At 36.2% G+C, this 18127-nt stretch overlaps 1 protein-coding gene across 4 annotated transcripts in view; it reads right to left on the bottom strand.

Annotated features, from left to right (window-relative positions):
• usp24 (ubiquitin specific peptidase 24) overlaps window positions 1-18127 on the bottom strand; it is a 68118-nt gene that overhangs the window by 27317 nt on the left and 22674 nt on the right. The window contains exons 11-32 of one of the 4 annotated variants that reach the window (XM_082146750.1): window positions 17957-18071; window positions 16135-16238; window positions 14758-14865; window positions 14587-14682; window positions 11625-11786; window positions 10899-10994; window positions 9772-9879; window positions 9506-9655; window positions 8802-8933; window positions 7820-7931; window positions 7505-7581; window positions 7278-7418; window positions 7128-7181; window positions 6927-7042; window positions 6268-6334; window positions 4907-5017; window positions 4487-4585; window positions 3957-4007; window positions 2201-2374; window positions 1951-2036; window positions 1593-1701; window positions 248-406 (exon numbers count right to left, since the gene is read on the bottom strand). In XM_082146750.1, coding sequence (XP_082002876.1) covers window positions 248-406; window positions 1593-1701; window positions 1951-2036; window positions 2201-2374; window positions 3957-4007; window positions 4487-4585; window positions 4907-5017; window positions 6268-6334; window positions 6927-7042; window positions 7128-7181; window positions 7278-7418; window positions 7505-7581; window positions 7820-7931; window positions 8802-8933; window positions 9506-9655; window positions 9772-9879; window positions 10899-10994; window positions 11625-11786; window positions 14587-14682; window positions 14758-14865; window positions 16135-16238; window positions 17957-18071 — 2427 coding nt within the window. The remainder of the gene's footprint in view (window positions 1-247; window positions 407-1592; window positions 1702-1950; window positions 2037-2200; window positions 2375-3956; window positions 4008-4486; window positions 4586-4906; window positions 5018-6267; window positions 6335-6926; window positions 7043-7127; window positions 7182-7277; window positions 7419-7504; window positions 7582-7819; window positions 7932-8801; window positions 8934-9505; window positions 9656-9771; window positions 9880-10898; window positions 10995-11624; window positions 11787-14586; window positions 14683-14757; window positions 14866-16134; window positions 16239-17956; window positions 18072-18127) is intronic. The other 3 variants (XM_082146752.1, XM_082146751.1, XM_082146753.1) reach the window with 3 other exon arrangements.

The following is an 18127-nucleotide window of genomic DNA, read 5'->3' as shown; positions in this document are numbered from 1 at the left end:
CTGAGATGAATGACTGAATGGTTCAGTCAAACAGGTAATCATGCCCTTAAACGTGTGATCATGCCCTTAAACATTGATCCAGAAGTTGACATGTTGGACTATTCAAACAAACAGAAAAACAGAGCAATGTTTTGAAAGTGCCACAGAGACATTATTTACACTGTTTTAGCCCATAACTGGCTTACATATTGTCTCTGCACATGAGAATGGAATATTATAACTTCAATGTGAGAAATGCATGACAAACCTCCAGGTTATAGAGAACTCTGAATGTGGACATGCCCGGGGCAGAAGAACGAAACAGAGACTCCAGGATAGATGCTGCACTCTGCTGGTGCTGCTGTTTACTGGACAGAGATGGAGACTTCGAGGCCTGAGAGCCAGACCCCAGTGTGAACAGAGTTTTCTGATAAGACAGAGAGAGAGAGAGAGAGAGAAAAGGTATTTACGGTCTTCAGTGTGCATCCTTCTAAAAACAAAACACTGTCACATGACTGTTACGGCTCTTAAAAATGCTGAGTCATCCAGCCAGGGATCACATCTGACACTATTTCCCCTAAACTTTCTCCCAAGGTTTTTTTTTCTCCATTAAGGCACCTGATGGAGTTTTAGGACACCATTAGGTCACTTGATGGAGTTTTTCGGTTCCTTGCCACTGTTGCCTTTGGCTTGCTCAGTTGGGGATATTTTGGGGATATTTTGGGGATATTTAATTTAATTTGATCAATCAATAAATTCCTCTTGCAACAAACTTTGTTGTATTATTTTAATTTAATACTGTGAAGCTGCTTTGATGCAATCTGTATTGTGAAAAGCGCTATACAAATAAACTTGACTTAAACTACCAGTTACACCAACTCATTCTTTACTATTACAAATTTCTACATATACATAATAATAGTAAACTCCTCAAAACTATTAAATAATTTCCATAATTTGAATCATGTTATGCATTGAGCACAAAATGTTAAACAAATCAAAACTACACACTACCAAAGTCTGAGGTCAATATGATTTCTTTTTAAGAAAATTATTATGTTAGGGCACATTAAACAGATCAAAAGTGACAGTAAAAACATTTGTAATGTTACAAAAGATTTCTATTTTAATTAAATAATGTTCTTTTGAATTTTCTATTCATCAAAGTATTGTGGAAAAAAAAGTATCACGGTTTACACAAAAACATTAGACTGGAGTAATGCTGAAAATTCAGCTTTACCATCATATAGGAATACATTTATTTAAAAGATATTAAAACAGAAAACAGTAATTTTAAATTGTAAAAAATATTTCACAATATTACTGTTTTTACTGTATTTTTGGTCAAATAAATGCAGCCTTGGTGAGCAGAAGAGACTTCTTGCAAAAACATTTTTTAAAAATCATACCGACCCCAAACTGTTGAATGGTAGTATATATTTGTCTACAATATTTTTTGTTTAATAAAATATTTAAGGATAAGTCATTAGATCAATAGATTTTTAAGGACATGTGAAACATAAAATTCAGTACTATTTTGACTACATGGAGAAAAAAAAAATCTGGAAATTTTATCCAATATTATTCAAAGTCAAGGAGAGGCATTCAGGTACCTGGTGACTCCAGACGCTGGACTCTTTTGGCACAAAGTTATCAAGGGCGTCCTGCACCTCTGGGTCTGTCGGGATGAGCAGCAACAACTTCCTCACACGCAAAGTTATTCTGGATAGGAACAAGATGGCCGCACAGTCATTACAAGTCAACTAAAAATCACAAAATACAACATATGCCAGTGAAGCGAAAGGGTTCCCCTGTGAAGCAAAATCAATCATTAAAAGAATAAAGAAAAAAACAGCATACCGGTTTGGAACAACATGAGGCTGAGCAAATAATGTCAGATTTAACATTTTTGGGTCAACTATCCCTTCAAATAAATAATAGGATAACCATCAATTGTTGTAGGTTGTTTACCTGGGTTCCTCCAAGTTAGCAAGCTGATAAAGCATCTCAAAGACGTTACACACCAATGCCATGACCACACCAGGAAGAGATTTCTCCTGCAATCACACACATGAAAGGAAGACGTTAATACTTTTATTTAGCAAGGACACCTAAAATTGTCGGTAGACAATATAAAAGTACAGTACTTGCTCCATTAAAGTGTACTTGATCCAATGAGTAGCAGCAAACTTTGATAAGTCAGATCAGTGTGTGTATGTACCTGCTCCAGAGCGTACGCTGAGTTGAAGACCCCGCTGCTGCTGGAGCTGGCCGAGGCAGAGCTGTCCGCTGAACTGCCTGACGGAGTGCCCGTTCCTGAGCTCTTCACCGTCAGACTCTGCTCATCAGAGAAACCCAGCTGATTCAACAGCTTCTGGTCACGATTCATCGTCAGCTGGAATGCACATTTAATTCAGACCACTTAGTATGAGTACTTACTACACACAAATGGAGTTTATACAAAGTGCTTGTTTGCTATAAACTTTCATTAGACGCGAAAGAGCTGCATACAATTCTGTTTTTAATTATTCTCATTTTGTGTTCCACAATCTATTATTTAACTCAATAAAAATACCAAACATTTAAAAATATTACAATAAGGTATCATTATTTAACAGTAATGAATTAGCTAACAATGAGTAATAGATTTGTTACAGTAATTATTTATCTTTGTTAACGCTAGTTAATAAAAATCAGGGCTCCAGACTAACATTTGAGAGCAGTAGCTCTCAACACCCACCAAATACGGGTGGTATAACGGTATAATATATAATTATTTCAATTGTAGTCTTTTAAAAAGGCATTTGAATCAATAAACTAAGTGCAATGTAGTGTTACTAAAAATATTTATTTTTAAAAGCTTCCAAAACTCATTTTCCGCAGAATAGATACACGATACCAGCTGTGCTTTCTCGCTCTTTCGCGAGAGAGTTGACACACAAACCCGCCTCCCCTCACTCACTCCTTTCATTCGCTCCGGATGAATATTGTTGGCGTTAAAGGGCTTGAATTTTGTAGTTGAATTGCGCATCATTTTACTCATTCCCGCAGATTTTGTGCTGACACCCAAAGCGCGTACACATACAGCTGCCTCTCAGAACTAGTTTGAGTTTTCTTCCCACTGCTTATTGCGTTTGAACGGTCAAATACTTGACGAGTATTCATGTAAACACAGTGAGTTATGTTTTAATGCATGTGTAACAGTATAATGGCTCCGTGCATCAGGTCTTAAAGGGACAGCAGCCTAATATACCTGCATGTCAATTTATGAGATATCCATTTAACTGGATAAATGTAAATGCATCTGGTTGTTGAAACCACATATGTGACCCTGGATCTCAAAACCAGTCACATGTCGCATGGGTATATTTGTGGCAATAGCCAACAATACCATTGTATGGGTCAAAATGATAAATTTTTCATTTATGCCAAAAATCATTAGGATATTAAATAAAGATCATGTTCCATGCAGATATTTTGTACATTTCCTACCGTAAATATATAAAACATTTATTTTTGTGAGTGAATGCAGCACAATCGCGAATATAAATGCACAACTTTAAAGGAGATTTTCTCAATGTTTTGATTTTTTTGCACCCTCAGATTCCAGATTTTCAATAGTTGTATCTCGGCCAAATATTGTCCTATCATAACAAACCACACATCAATGGAAAGCTTATTTATTCAGCTTTCATATGATGTATAAATCTCAATTTCAAAAAAATGACCCATGTGACTGGTTTTGAGGTCCAGGGTCACATATGTAAAAATAAAATAAACGTGCGAGTGTGTTATAGGCTATATAACATGTTATAGCCAGATATGACAGCGCTACTGCAACACTCGTCGCCGCAGACAAGTAGCTGAGTATCTCTTCAGCAAGCCGATATCAAACTGCTGAAAATGAAACTGAAAGTGTCACAGACACTCAACACACAATCATCTTCATTAAAAGTAGTGAGACTAAATGATCTTACCAGTGCTGATGGCGCTCTCTCTCCTATTGCAGTCTTTGATCTTGAAATTAGCTGATGATAAATAAAATGCAGCTCATATCTTTTGCTTTCGTTGACGTGAACTCCGTTTAAAATTTAAGATCGAATTCATATTCGTTTTGCGGAGACACATTTATGTGGCCAAGTGTCAAATGGAACCGTTTTAACAAATCAGATCAGTAAAAACACATGAAGTGACCAGGTGTAAACAGGCCCTTCGTCCTCTGCAGGCAGTTATTGGATGTTGATCAAATTGTATTGTTTACATCTGTGAATATTATTGTTGATTAAAACTTACACCAAAACTAAAACTTAAATTATAAAAAATGAAATAAAGAAAAATTATACAACTGAAAATACAAAAATAAAAGCTAATTCAAAATTTAAAGTGCCCCTATTATGCTTTTTTTGGATATTACCTTTCATGTAGTGTGCTATATATCTGTTTGCGAAGTAAAAGGTCTGCAAAGTTTCAAAGATCAAAGACGGATCACAGTTAGTGTTTGACTCACCATGCTGTCATTGGCAAATATCTGCACATTGTCCACCGGACAGCTGAGCTGCTCCGCTATCTTCCACCTGATGCTGCCGATAGTCTCGTTGCTGTGGGCCTGCACACATTCACATGTACACAAACACATCAGGGCCATTTTGTTTCATCCTTTCAAATAAGGCAAAGCAAATGACAGTCAGTTGAGTCTACAAAACAAATGGTCAGACAACAGACCTTTGTGTTTGTGAATATCACATTCAGTATCTCATGCCAAATGTCCACCTGCTATCTATCAGTGTTCCTCTGTTCTCCAAATAGGGAGAATGTTTGTCATTTATATCAACCCTGCTTACAATCTGTCATAAGTGTGCGCGTCTGTTGCGGGTGCCAGAAGGAAAAGGGAGTTTTGTCTCCAGGAAGTGTGTGCTTGTGCCATTACCTCCAAGGTGAATGTGTCTTTGGTAGATTCGTAAGTGATGTGAAGCGTAACAGGATGGCCATGGAAAGACGCTCCATGAGGTAGAATCGTTCGAGGAACAGAATACAGGTCCTGAAACAGATCCAGCGGTTCATTATGAGTCGCTTTGACCCGGAAACACATTTTACAATTCAAACCAGTGTGGATGTGTAATAATTTAAAATGTTGGCTGCCAAAAGTAACAAATAAATGTATAATCTTCTATTTCAAATAGAGCTATTTCAAGTAATTAAACTGTTTTCAACGCAGATATTAATAACAAATGTTTTTTAAACACCAAATCATTATATTAGAATGATTTCTGAAGAATCATGTGACACTGAAGACTGGAGTAATGATGCTGAAAATTCAGCTTTGACGTCACAGGAATAAATTACATCTGAAATATATTCAAATAATAATAAAAAAATTAATGATAATTCTCAATATTACAGTTTTTTTAACAAATAAATGCATCCAAAAAATGTATCACAAACGTTTGAGTGTATATTAAATAATTAAGACATATATAAATAAAATATAATGCGTATATTAATATAATATATAAAATATCTTATTCTTAATAATATAAAAGCTATTGGACCACTTTGCTGAGGTAAATGTAACATTAGATGACGTTATGGTACTCATGCATATCTTACAGCAATAAACCTGCCACTTCAAATCAGTTTTCATTGAATAAGCATTTCAATGAATGGGGTAATGAATGCCCAAAATATGCTACTGAGCTTCACATTACATGATTTACTCAAATTCACATATTAGACAAAAGTGCTACAGTCCAAAAGCACTTCCTGCGCCAAATGTCAGTCAATAACCGACCAATTAGTATCTGTTAAACTGAACGGGTGTCAAAATGTCTGCCTCTCTTTCTAAACACACACAGGAATCAACACCGTATCGGATCACTTTCGCTGTGTCCTGGCATGATTATTCCTGAATGTGCTAAATGATGCGACAGACTCTATGGCAGATTTCAGCACGGAATCGAACAGCTGGAGAAACGGGGAGACGGTGAATATTGCAGTCAACCATCGTTCTACAGCTGCAAGTCTGACAACTATAACACATTAAGACAATTAATAAGCAAAGTCTGTCATTCAATGTTGCCGTTACGCCTGATTTTTACAGCTTGCTGGTTTCTTTGCAGAGACTGACTGGGGCTTTCAAACGGAGATAAACTAAGTCATTTAAGATGAATATTAAAGCATCATTCAATACAGGATGAACTTGAGCTAATAATGTTTAGCAGTGTGTCATATGAATGTATATGTCCCAGAGTGTGTGTGTGTGTGTGTGTGTGTGTGTGTATCAGCACTCACCTCTATTGTGATAACGTAGCGCTCTGCCAATAACAGAAGTCTTTCAATGATCACCAGTTTACTTGACCTGAGAACAGATGATTATGAATTTCAATGGGTTAAATTTTAATGTCAATCTTGATATCAAATTACGTCAGAACAACCTTCAGTTTAGTTAAGACTTTAATGTTACTTCTAATGACAAGGTAAATGTGGGATATGAATTGTTCAAAACAAACCAAACCGCAAAAGTTTGTGTTATTCTACTCGACTTATTGCTATTAGTGATAAAAAAATAAATAATAAAAAAAAAGTTTCTTCAACTGAACAGACTCCCTAAACGTTCCCCCTTTTTTTCCCCTTACAAATATTCTATAATGTGTCTTTAAATATATTTGTTTATTACTATAATTCTTATATTCTAATTACTACAGTACTGCTCTTAGTTAATTACCGTACAATTAAATCCCTCTGCTCCAGCTTTGCTATTATTCTACTTGTGTTTTTTTTTATAATTTATTCCTAATCAAAATGGCTTTGGACTCTTAAATTTATAAAAGTAATGCAAAAGTGCATTCATTATTTTAAGACAATGAAAATGCAACCAACAACATCAGCTGGATCTCATCAACTGATCTAAAAGCAGCTCAACTAGCCTAAAAGCTAGTCCTCAGTCATACCTAGATGGAGATTGCACCGATGTGGCGACCGTTGGCATAGCAGTGGCTGTCAGCATCTTGGTTGCCCGTGTAACAGCATGTGTGAGGGTCGGGCCGCCCAGCGCAGAGCTAGCAGCCTGTGTGTGATATAAAGATGAGTTTTATCACAATAATCATCACAAGAGAAAGGGGGGGTGTGTAATTTCACACTGTAACACTCACTTCCAATCTCTTATAGCAGTCAGCAATGAATTTCTTATGTAGAGATACTGAGTCCTGTAAAAAATACACAAAGAAAAGGTTTATTAACAGAGAATTACGGAGTCTACTGGAATGGCGTGATTAATGAAAAATCAGGGTTTGACTGCTGACCTTCTTCATTTTGGGGTTGAGGTTTATGTAGCTGTAGGTAATGATGAGCTGTATGGCTTCATTTGCGATGTCCTCGTCTGGAGATTCCATTGCGATTCTCCAGATGAAGTCCATCCCAGCCAGATCCAATCGCTCCACACACTGAGAGAATTAATCATATTTATATTTTGTTTGTTTTTGCCAGTCTAGACTTTAATTTTACTGAGAACAAGCAGGGAATCTCATACCAGTTGTGTTCCCTGGCGTTTGAGACGGTGGTCACTGAGGTTCACATTCTCAAAGAAGGTCTTGAAGAGGTTAAACCCTGTAAGACATTGATGAAAGCCTCAGAACACTCACATACTCCTAGTACCACTTTATGCCACTCCACCCCATGGTGCTAATGAGGTCATTTTTCTGCGAGGGCAGATTTAACACCGTAACCACAGTGGTTTCCTGCAGATGTACAGGATGCAATACCTCAAGATGCTATACTTGCTTAATGTTGAATTACTGTGGTTTTCAGTGGAAGTGGGAAGTGAACTCTGTGGTTGAACTCTTACCATTCATAGTGATCTCATAAGGCTCCAGCTTGAGGATCTTCTCTTTAAAGAGCTGCTGTTGAACGTCACTCTCTAGATCATGCTGTCCCTTAGTGAACCATTCGAAACACATCTACAGCAGGGAGACGAACATCATCAAAACTACCACATAGCTTGTTAAAATGCAACAACAATTTCTACACAACAGAACTGAAATAAGGCCCTGTTTACACATGGTATTAAGATGCGATTTGGTCGATCGGATCACAAGTGGACGATGCTAAATACAGGTGTAAATGGGTTCTAAACCCTTTTGAGCTTGTCCACTTTCGACCACTTCCAGAGGTAGACGAAAATGAAATCGAAGTCGAACAGCCAGAAAAGACAGCCTACTGTAAACATTATGGGAAGCGCGCTAGCCAGACGGGATTTAAACTTTGTTGGCTGAAGACCCAAGTTTGGTTTGAAGATGAAAAACCTACAAGCACAATGTTCTCTCACCATTCCTGTGTTCTAACACGCACATACATAGTCTTGTGGCTATCAGAGCAGAAACGAAAGCTGCTGCTCTCTGTGTGTTTTTCCATCGTCTCTGGTTATGTTCAAATGTAAGTTGCGCGAGCTAATTTCGGCATTAGATCGAAAGAACTGAAAAAAAAAAACATTACATTTACTCTCCCATAGCCGTCCCCTCGAAGAAATCAGGACAGAATTGGTTGAAAGTGGACTAAAGAGACACCAGGTGTAACTGGGAATGTGTCTCTCTCGTCTACTTGTGATCCAATCGACCAAAACGCATCTTAATACCAGGTGTAAACAGGGCCTAAGTTACTAAAAACAATGGCATTTAGCCTTCAACCCAAAGCATGTGGCTCTTGCCGCTTTTCTTTTCAAGCACCCACATACAGAGTTGTATAAATGGCATGATTACATTTTTTTTTTTTTTTAAGGCCAAAACAAAACCAAACACAAAAAACAAAACAAAAGACCAACACCACCACACCTCTCGATCCAGCTCGCACACATCCATGCCGGACACCAAGCATTCCCAGATCTCTTTGGCTCTATTCCAGACCAGGTACAGACTGGCCTCTTGCAGGAAGAACGCGAGGAACTTCAAGTGAGCCTCCAAGTACTGGAATAATGTGAAAAATAAATAAATGATAACATCAGGAGGTCAAAACCCCACATCTCTTCTGGATTCTTTTTAAATCTGAGGCATAACATGAGTCACCTCTGTAGTCTACAAATATATTTTTGTCCTGTGCTAATTCTTCAGTCAAATAACAATATGACTCATCTGTGAATACATACATCATTCTAATATGCTGATTTGGAGCTCAAGAAACATTTATAATTATTATTTTTGTTGACAACAGTTGTGCTTCTTAATATTTTTGTGGAAACCATAATAAATTTTTTCAGGATTATTTGATAAATAGTCTATTTATCAGAGTCATTTGTCATTTGATCAATTTAATGCATCCTTGCTGAATAAATGTATTAATTTCTTTTAAAAACATAAAACAAACACTTTTGAATGGTATTGTTCCAAAAATGTAACGGTTCATTGTACTTTTTCTTTTAAATAATACAATTCTAAATTGCACTTTATCATATTAATTGGAAATCTGATTCTATACTTGATGTAATATAAACATCAAGTTCTCTATATGACTAAAATAAAATGGACATGTGACAGCATACCTCCTGATAGGTGTACCGCCCATCAACCAGTGTGGACCCAGAAAGACCATTGGATCCAGCAACGGAAACGGCCAAGCGATGACATGACACCAGAGAGCCTGTGATCAACTTCACTATCTCAAAGTTCTTTTTCAGGTCTTGGATTATACTCTGATAGAGAAGAAAAAAAGTAAAAAATAAGTTTATAGCTTACGTAGCAGCATGGGGGAAAAAAAGGGAAAAAACGAACAGGCCAGATGGTCCTTCTGGATGCTGTCTGCACCTACCTTGTCTTGTTTCTGATAGGTCTGTTTGATAAAAGACCGGGTAATCTCGTGAAGTTGCCGCAAGGCTGGAACCACCCACACTGTCTGAGGGTTAGTCTGCTGAGATGACTACAATACAAGCACAAACACACAGATATTAAACACACAACGACATCGACCATAACACACACGGTGCATTTATTGAATACAACAATCTCCATCTGGGTCAATGACGTATAAGTGTTTACTTTCATATGGTTTAATAAAGCTTTTATATCATTTTCATTATAATGACTCTTAAATGTCATGTGGTGTAAACATAAAGTAAAATAAAATAATAAAATAAACGTTTTTTAATCCTCTCCTCGGGCCAATTTGACCCGTCATAAGAAATGAATTGGAAATACAATAAAAAGGGATTTTTTAAGTAAACAAAAAGAATCACTTTTTTTCTTACAAATTTCATGAACTATTAATTCATAAAGAGTCATACCACATGACATTTTAAAACCTGAACTAACTCCGTCTTGTCATAAAATGGTCAAATTATCTGATATTTTGAGAGACTTATTGACATGGAGTCAAGAGGTTTTGCAGGGGTCCTCTCTATGACATCAATTTCTGTTTTATGTTTTTTGGTTGTTTTTTTTAATGTTTTTCTTCTTTTAATGAGGCTTTATTATTCATTGTGATATCAGGACAATTGTAACTCCAGACATTTTTTGACTTTATGCCTCCCAAAAATATCAAACAAATTTTAATTAAGAAAGAGGCATATTCAAGTTATTACACGTGTCAATCTTTTTTTTATTTAATTTTTTTTATTAAATGAATAAATAGAACAAAGATATTAGAACCACGTCATTGACCCCTCTATTACCCCAGACTTTGGTTAGAGTCTCTGATTTCCAAACGTTTCAAATGGTCCAAAAACAGATTAAAGCCAATAGTCAACAAGTCATTCGTTAATATTTGGATTTGAAGATCAAACCCCTACAGGTGCCCTTTGTAAATCACACACATCTTTACAATACTTCAACGTGAATCAAGTGGCAATCATCAGTTTGCAAATCAAATTCTGTTCATGTGAGATTCAGGCTGAGTTATGATTGGTCAGTGTTAATCTAAAGGGGTGGGTCTTATCTTACTTTAGCCAATGAGCTCGGTTTCTTCTTGCCCCAGGAGCCAGTAAGAAAAGACACCTGTGACTCGCTGGGAGACTTTGAATCCTCCTGTATTTGCATCTAAAGAGATAAACTTCAGTTGTATTCAGTGAGTGCCACTAAAGAGTTTATGCGGCAGACGCTGCACCCAAATCACACCAGAGGCTGAAGCGCAAAGATTGAGCAAAGTGAATGGCTGTGTGTGTGTGTGTGTGTGTTTGGGGTGAGTTGAGGCAAGCTGAAACTAGAGTGCCAAAAATATAGATCTAGCACTAGAGACAGAATAACACCTTTATACTCCAAGGATAAGCTCTTAAAATAGCCCACTGCACAGATTCTAGCCTGAAAGAGAAGCCAGGAAGCTCAAAAATGTGTGTCATTGCGTTTCTGTGTGTTTGTTTTGTCTTTACGGTCCGTAACCATCCGAATATGGAGTTTCAGAAAGGAGCACAAAGCAGATGGAGGAGTACAGAACATCTGTGTGAGAGTGAGAGACTCTCACTCCAATTCAGACCACCAGAAGCAAGCAAGACAATGACTTTCCATAAGGACAGAAAAACAAAATAATAATGAAGCAGAGTCACATCATGAAAAAAAAAAATTCATCAGATTCCTATTAGTTGATTAACTGAAACACTGAAGTTGAAGTGTGCAACAGACTTAAGAGTCTAGGCCATTATTGTAATTTTGGGAATGATGGTATCAGCTCACCTTCTTGATGTCCTCGATGCATTTGATGATGTAGTTCCTCTTGATGGTTTCTTTGACGGCGTACGCGTCACTGAGGATGGTCAGGTGTTCTTCCAGGGCCTGCTGCACTAGACTGGTAGGTAAGGTGGGGAGATGCGCCAACTCCCATAATACCTCCAACACCTGACACACAAACCACAAAAAACACAGATACTGTTCATTTTTTGTCACGCTTCGAAGTCACTTATGTTCAACAAAGCTGCAATTATTTGATCAAAAAATTCTGTGAAATTGTGAAATAATCTTACAATTAAAAATTTCTTGTCTTTCAATTCATTCTTCATTACTTCATTCTTCAGTGTCACATGATCCTTCAGAAATCATTCTAATATGATGATTCAGGATTGTTTGATTAACAGTAAGTAAAATAGCATTTATTTGAAAAAGAATTTTTATAACAGTATTTATAAAAGTATTAATTTTAAAAAAAAAGTAAAAAAATAAATAATTCAGACTGACTTACAAATTTTGAACGGTAGTGTAGGTGGTAGCATATTAAATGGTAAGTAGAATATTAAAATCTATTGTCAAAAATAACTATAACCAGGTTTAACCAGACCAAGTGGCATGTGAAAGTGACAAAAAGTGCAAGGTGCGCAAAACGTTTTCGGGTTTAACCCTTCATCAGTGCCATGTGTTTCCAAGCAAACACCTGCGCTCATTTACAAGCTGATTACCATAATCATTATAATACACCGGACACTGATTTTACCACCATATAGGTGAATTTTAAATCTATTAAATCTTTAATTTATGAATCCCATAATCTATTCAAAGCTTTAAAAATTCAAAAAAGCATACCATAAATATTCACATAATATAAATATTCACATAATATATATTCACATAATATATATATATATATATATATATATATATACACAGTGAGGAAAATAAGTATTTTAACACCCTGCTATTTTGCAAGTTCTCCCACTTGGAAATCATGGAGGGGTCTGAAATTGTCATCGTAGGTGCATGTCCACTGTGAGAGACATAATCTAAAAAAAAAAAATCCAGAAATTGAAAAATCCATTTTCTTTACTATTTATTTGTATGATACAGCTGCAAATAAGTATTTGAACACCTGTCTATCAGCTAGAATTCTGACCCTCAAAGACCTGTTAGTCTGCCTTTAAAATGTCCACCTCCACTCCATTTATTATCCTAAATTAGATGCACCTGTTTGAGGTCGTTAGCTGCATAAAGACACCTGTCCACCCCATACAATCAGTAAGAATCCAACTACTAACATGGCCAAGACCAAAGAGCTGTCCAAAGACACTAGAGACAAAATTGTACACCTCCACAAGGCTGGAAAGGGCTACGGGGAAATTGCCAAGCAGCTTGGTGAAAAAAGGTCCACTGTTGGAGCAATCATTAGAAAATGGAAGAAGCTAAACATGACTGTCAATCTCCCTCGGACTGGGGCTCCATGCAAGATCTCACCTCGTGGGGTCTCAATGATCCTAAGAAAGGTGAGAAATCAGCCCAGAACTACACGGGAGGAGCTGGTCAATGACCTGAAAAGAGCTGGGACCACCGTTTCCAAGGTTACTGTTGGTAATACACTAAGACGTCATGGTTTGAAATCATGCATGGCACGGAAGGTTCCCCTGCTTAAACCAGCACATGACAAGGCCCGTCTTAAGTTTGCCAATGACCATTTGGAAGATCCAGAGGAGTCATGGGAGAAAGTCATGTGGTCAGATGAGACCAAAATATAACTTTTTGGTCATAATTCCACTAAATGTGTTTGGAGGAAGAAGAATGATGAGTACCATCCCAAGAACACCATCCCTACTGTGAAGCATGGGGGTGGTAGCATCATGCTTTGGGGGTGTTTTTCTGCACATGGGACAGGGCGACTGCACTGTATTAAGGAGAGGATGACCGGGGCCATGTATTGCGAGATTTTGGGGAACAACCTCCTTCCCTCAGTTAGAGCATTGAAGATGGGTCGAGGCTGGGTCTTCCAACATGACAATGACCCGAAGCACACAGCCAGGATTACCAAGGAGTGGCTCTGTAAGAAGCATATCAAGGTTCTGGCGTGGCCTAGCCAGTCTCCAGACCTAAACCCAATAGAGAATCTTTGGAGGGAGCTCAAACTCCGTGTTTCTCAGCGACAGCCCAGAAACCTGACTGATCTAGAGAAGATCTGTGTGGAGGAGTGGGCCAAAATCCATCCTGCAGTGTGTGCAAACCTGGTAAAAAACTACAGGAAACGTTTGACCTCTGTAATTGCAAACAAAGGCTACTGTACCAAATATTAACATTGATTTTCTCAGGTGTTCAAATACTTATTTGCAGCTGTATCATACAAATAAATAGTTAAATCATACATTGTGATTTTTGGATTTTTTTTTTTAGATTATGTCTCTCACAGTGGACATGCACCTACGATGACAATTTCAGACCCCTCCATGATTTCTAAGTGGGAGAACTTGCAAAATAGCAGGGTGTTCAAATACTTATTTTCCTCACTGTGTGTATATATATATATATATATATATATATATATATATTATACAATTCTTATCAGTAATAACATTTATATAATATAATACACAGGCAGTTTGGGTTTAAAAAACAGATGAATAGAATATTTAAATATTATACGTAGCATTTTTATATTTTTCTTATTGTATTGATGTATTTCAACCCTGTGCAGTATTTTGTTTCTGTACATTTGATATTTATATGCCTACATTTTATGATTTAAAATGTAAATCAATTCTTAATGTTAAACTGTAAATCAGTGCAGTGCAATAATAAGAAACTTTCACTAGCTTCAACAATTCTACTTCAATCACAGCCGTTCGCATTTCCGCAGAGCAGCTTATCAACAGCTAGGCAGGTTCAAAGCTCAACTTTCAGGTGAGGGACAGAAATACACATGCAGTTTAATTCTGACGACACACACCTTTCCTGTGGTTGCCTCGGAGCGAGCCTCCCTGCCGATCCGTCCAATCAGACTCAGAAGCTTCTGTCTCACGCGGTCACTCTCCACCTCCCAGCTCTGAAAAACACACAGGGTTAAAGTCAAAAACACAGTTTAAAAAGATGAAAGAGTCCAAAGGAAGATTGACAAGACCTTCTGTATGAGGACGAAGAGGTGGCTGAGCTGGTCAAAGTTGAACTTGACAGCAGCAGCGGCGATGATGGTGTGGATGTTCTCTATCACAGTGGAGGACTGACCAGCCTGTACACAAAATAGGATACAACTTTCAACTTTTTGCTCATATATAACCAAACTACATGAACTTCTTTTTTTTTAAAGCTGGGAAAAAAACACAGCGCTGGGAGATCCAGTGAGAAAGCGTTTGGATTCTCCACAGTATTAATAACATCACTGTAAGGTCTACTGAGAAGCAGATCAGTTTTTCAGTTAAAAACCACAGATATCAGAACAAACAGCGCATGGCACAAGAAACATTGTGCCATGAACGAACAACTATAGAAGGTTTTTCACCAGGGATTTAATGTAGTAAAGCTAACTGTAACCATGATTGTGGCAGAAATGGTTGAATGTTTTTACATTATTCATTTCAGGGTTTGTACAACCTGTTGAGAGTGAAATTCAAGCACTTCTCAAAGGACTTTCAAGTGCGTCACACTTTTTCCAGCACTTCAAAGCTCTTAAAATTATAGTTAGTTATTTTTAATATGATGACCAAAAACATTATTTGTTCATCCTTCAAAGATTGATAAAACTTCTTGAAAAAAAGACATTTATAAAACTAAAAGTTTCAAGACTAAGAGTGTCAACACTTGGTGGCAAACAAACACTTATCTAAAAATAAAAAGATATGAAATGACCACTATAACCAATAGATGGCGACAGAGGCTTATTAGCCATTTCCAGTCACTAATATATTTTTTCCACCCGTTTTACTTTTGAATTTATATTTAGACATTATGAAATCACTATTATAAAATTATCAAGAAAAAGTTTGGGACTATTTTGTACTAAAGTAGGTCACATAGGGTCATGAAAAACAAAAACTTTGACAAAGCACTCATTTTATAATCACTGAAGCTGTCGGTCAGTTCAGAAAGCTACTACTGAAGAACAAATGTACATTTAAGAGTAGAATATTTCAATTTTTCACTATAAAAATGAGGTCTTTGAGTGGTACTGTTGTTAATAAAGGTTAATTTTATCTCAACTCAAGTACAGTGCTTTACTGTCAGATGTGCATTTCCAAGAAATAAACATGTTATATTATTAGTAACTAATACGATGTAGTCCTTTTGTTATGAATTAATCTCAGGATTGTTCAGCTTCATTTCCATCCTGAAAATCAATAGGAAAGCAGATGAACGCCAACTGAAATGCTCTCCATTCATTTAGTTCTTATTCAAAAAGAAATTTTAGAGCATTCTGTGCAGAATATTTCTGAGAATTAATGTCAGAAGTTCATGCAGCTTTGAGGGAGCACAGAGCTGATGAATATCTATAAAAGCTTACCTGTATTTTCCAGATTTTGGAGAGTTCATCTAATGAGAGCTTACTGCCCAACAGCTCAATGATTCCCTTTATTCTGTCACAGTACTGGGCTTGGTCAATGTTTCCTACAGCACAGAAAGAAAGAAAGAAAGAAAGAAAGAAAGAAAGAAAGAAAGAAAGAAAGAAAGAAAGAAAGAAAGAAAGAAAGAAAGAAAGAAAGAAAGAAAGAAAGAAAGAAAGAAATTGAAATATTTTACTTATTTTAATCATTCTTAAAACTTTAAAAATGAACTTCAAAAACATAAACTCACAAAAACATTTTACATTGCACTCTCAAACATTTTTGAAACTAGCTCCATTATAACCCCACAGATGTAAAAACCCCTTAAACTTATTCATCTGTAAATAATAATAATTTTATTAATTTTTTTACAGAGCAACCCAAGGACATCCACAGAAGAATTGAAAAGGAAAATGACAAACAAAATCCTTGTGAAAATAAAACACTAAAAAACATCATCTATTCAATATACAGTTGAAAAAACAGATGGTTTCTGTCATTCCACAAAAAAAGAACATATACTGAGGACATTTAGAATGATAAGCAAAAGATAAGCAATAAGCAAAAGACATTTAGAAACGACAAGTGAAAGAGAAAGTTGGCAAAGAGGCATTGAAAAATGAAAGTAAAACAAAAGAAAATGAAAGGAAGAATGCAAAGAGAAAGTTAAACCAAATAAAGGCATTAAAGTGAAAGAGAAGAGCAAAATAGAAAGAGAGGGAAGAAAAAAAGAGTGTCATAAGAAATGCAAACAGAACAAAGAGAGAAAAGACAATGAGGCAGTGTTAAATGAAGACCATTGAATAAAGAGATGATGACACGAATGAGTGGGTGAGGTGAAAAGACTTCAGGCACAAAGCAACAGTTTGAGATTCTGGCTTCTGAACACTTTAACACATTGATGATTTGCTTAGTGTGAAAGTGTGAGCGTCCATATACACATGGCACGTCATAGAGCCGTATTTAAGGGACTGTATTCCATGCTTTTGTAGTATTATATACTGTAGCAATCACTTATGAAGTTAGTCTCGAATTCTTTCACCAGAAACAGTGAAAATTACAATATTAGATGTGTATTTTCCACCTTCTCTTTGACGCTTTTTAAAACAGGCTGTACCCTTAAGATATTAATATGTTAATGTCCTCCTTGTGATTGGCTAACCTCTTTGCATAGCAAATAAGTGACAACATCCCAGCAAAATTACTGAATATCGAATAAGAATAAATATTTAAATTTGGGAAGTTTGGACATAAATGATGTCTACATTGTAGACTAAATTCAGAGTTATTTTAGCATTATTAAAATACTATTACAGTTTTGTTAATATTTTGAATTAGAATTTATATTTTCTCTTTTGTGTTTTGTAATTTTTATTAGTTTAAAATCAATACTGCATTTATTTTTTTTACAAAAGTCTATATTGCATTTATTAATTTTTATTTATTAGTTTTAGTTATTCTAGTACTTTTCGTACTATTCTAGTACAAATTAGGAATGTTGCCTCACAAACTAGCTTAAATAGAATAAAAAAAATTGAAATAAAATAAATGTTTACTGAAAAAAATATTATTTCTTTTAAGTAACAATTTTTTATGGGTTTAGTTTTAGATAATGATAATAACCCTGACTAAATTTATCTCAAAACTTCAAGAAAAACCCTGTTTTCTTTATTATTTCCCCTGTGTGGTAAAACATCATGAAACCAAAGATTAACAGGCCCAATATGGGTTTGATATGAGCTTAACTGTTAAAATGTTAAACTGGATCAGGGAACTTCTTACCTTCCAAAGCTATTGAGAGGACAGAGTTTTCTACAAGCCAGTCCAGGAGTCGGTCTGTGTCAATGGCGTTCTTCACAGTCTTGGATACTGTGCTTTCCTCAATGAGTTTGGTGACCTATCAGAGCACAGAGCCGTCAACATGAGGGGAGAACTCTGGCGTGAACTTTAAGC

This window comes from Leuciscus leuciscus (genome assembly GCF_965113295.1).
Source record: "Leuciscus leuciscus genome assembly, chromosome: 19".
Lineage (NCBI taxonomy): Eukaryota > Metazoa > Chordata > Actinopteri > Cypriniformes > Leuciscidae > Leuciscus > Leuciscus leuciscus.
Note: the sequence above shows the minus strand (reverse complement) of the source record. Positions and strands in the feature narration are given on the sequence as shown.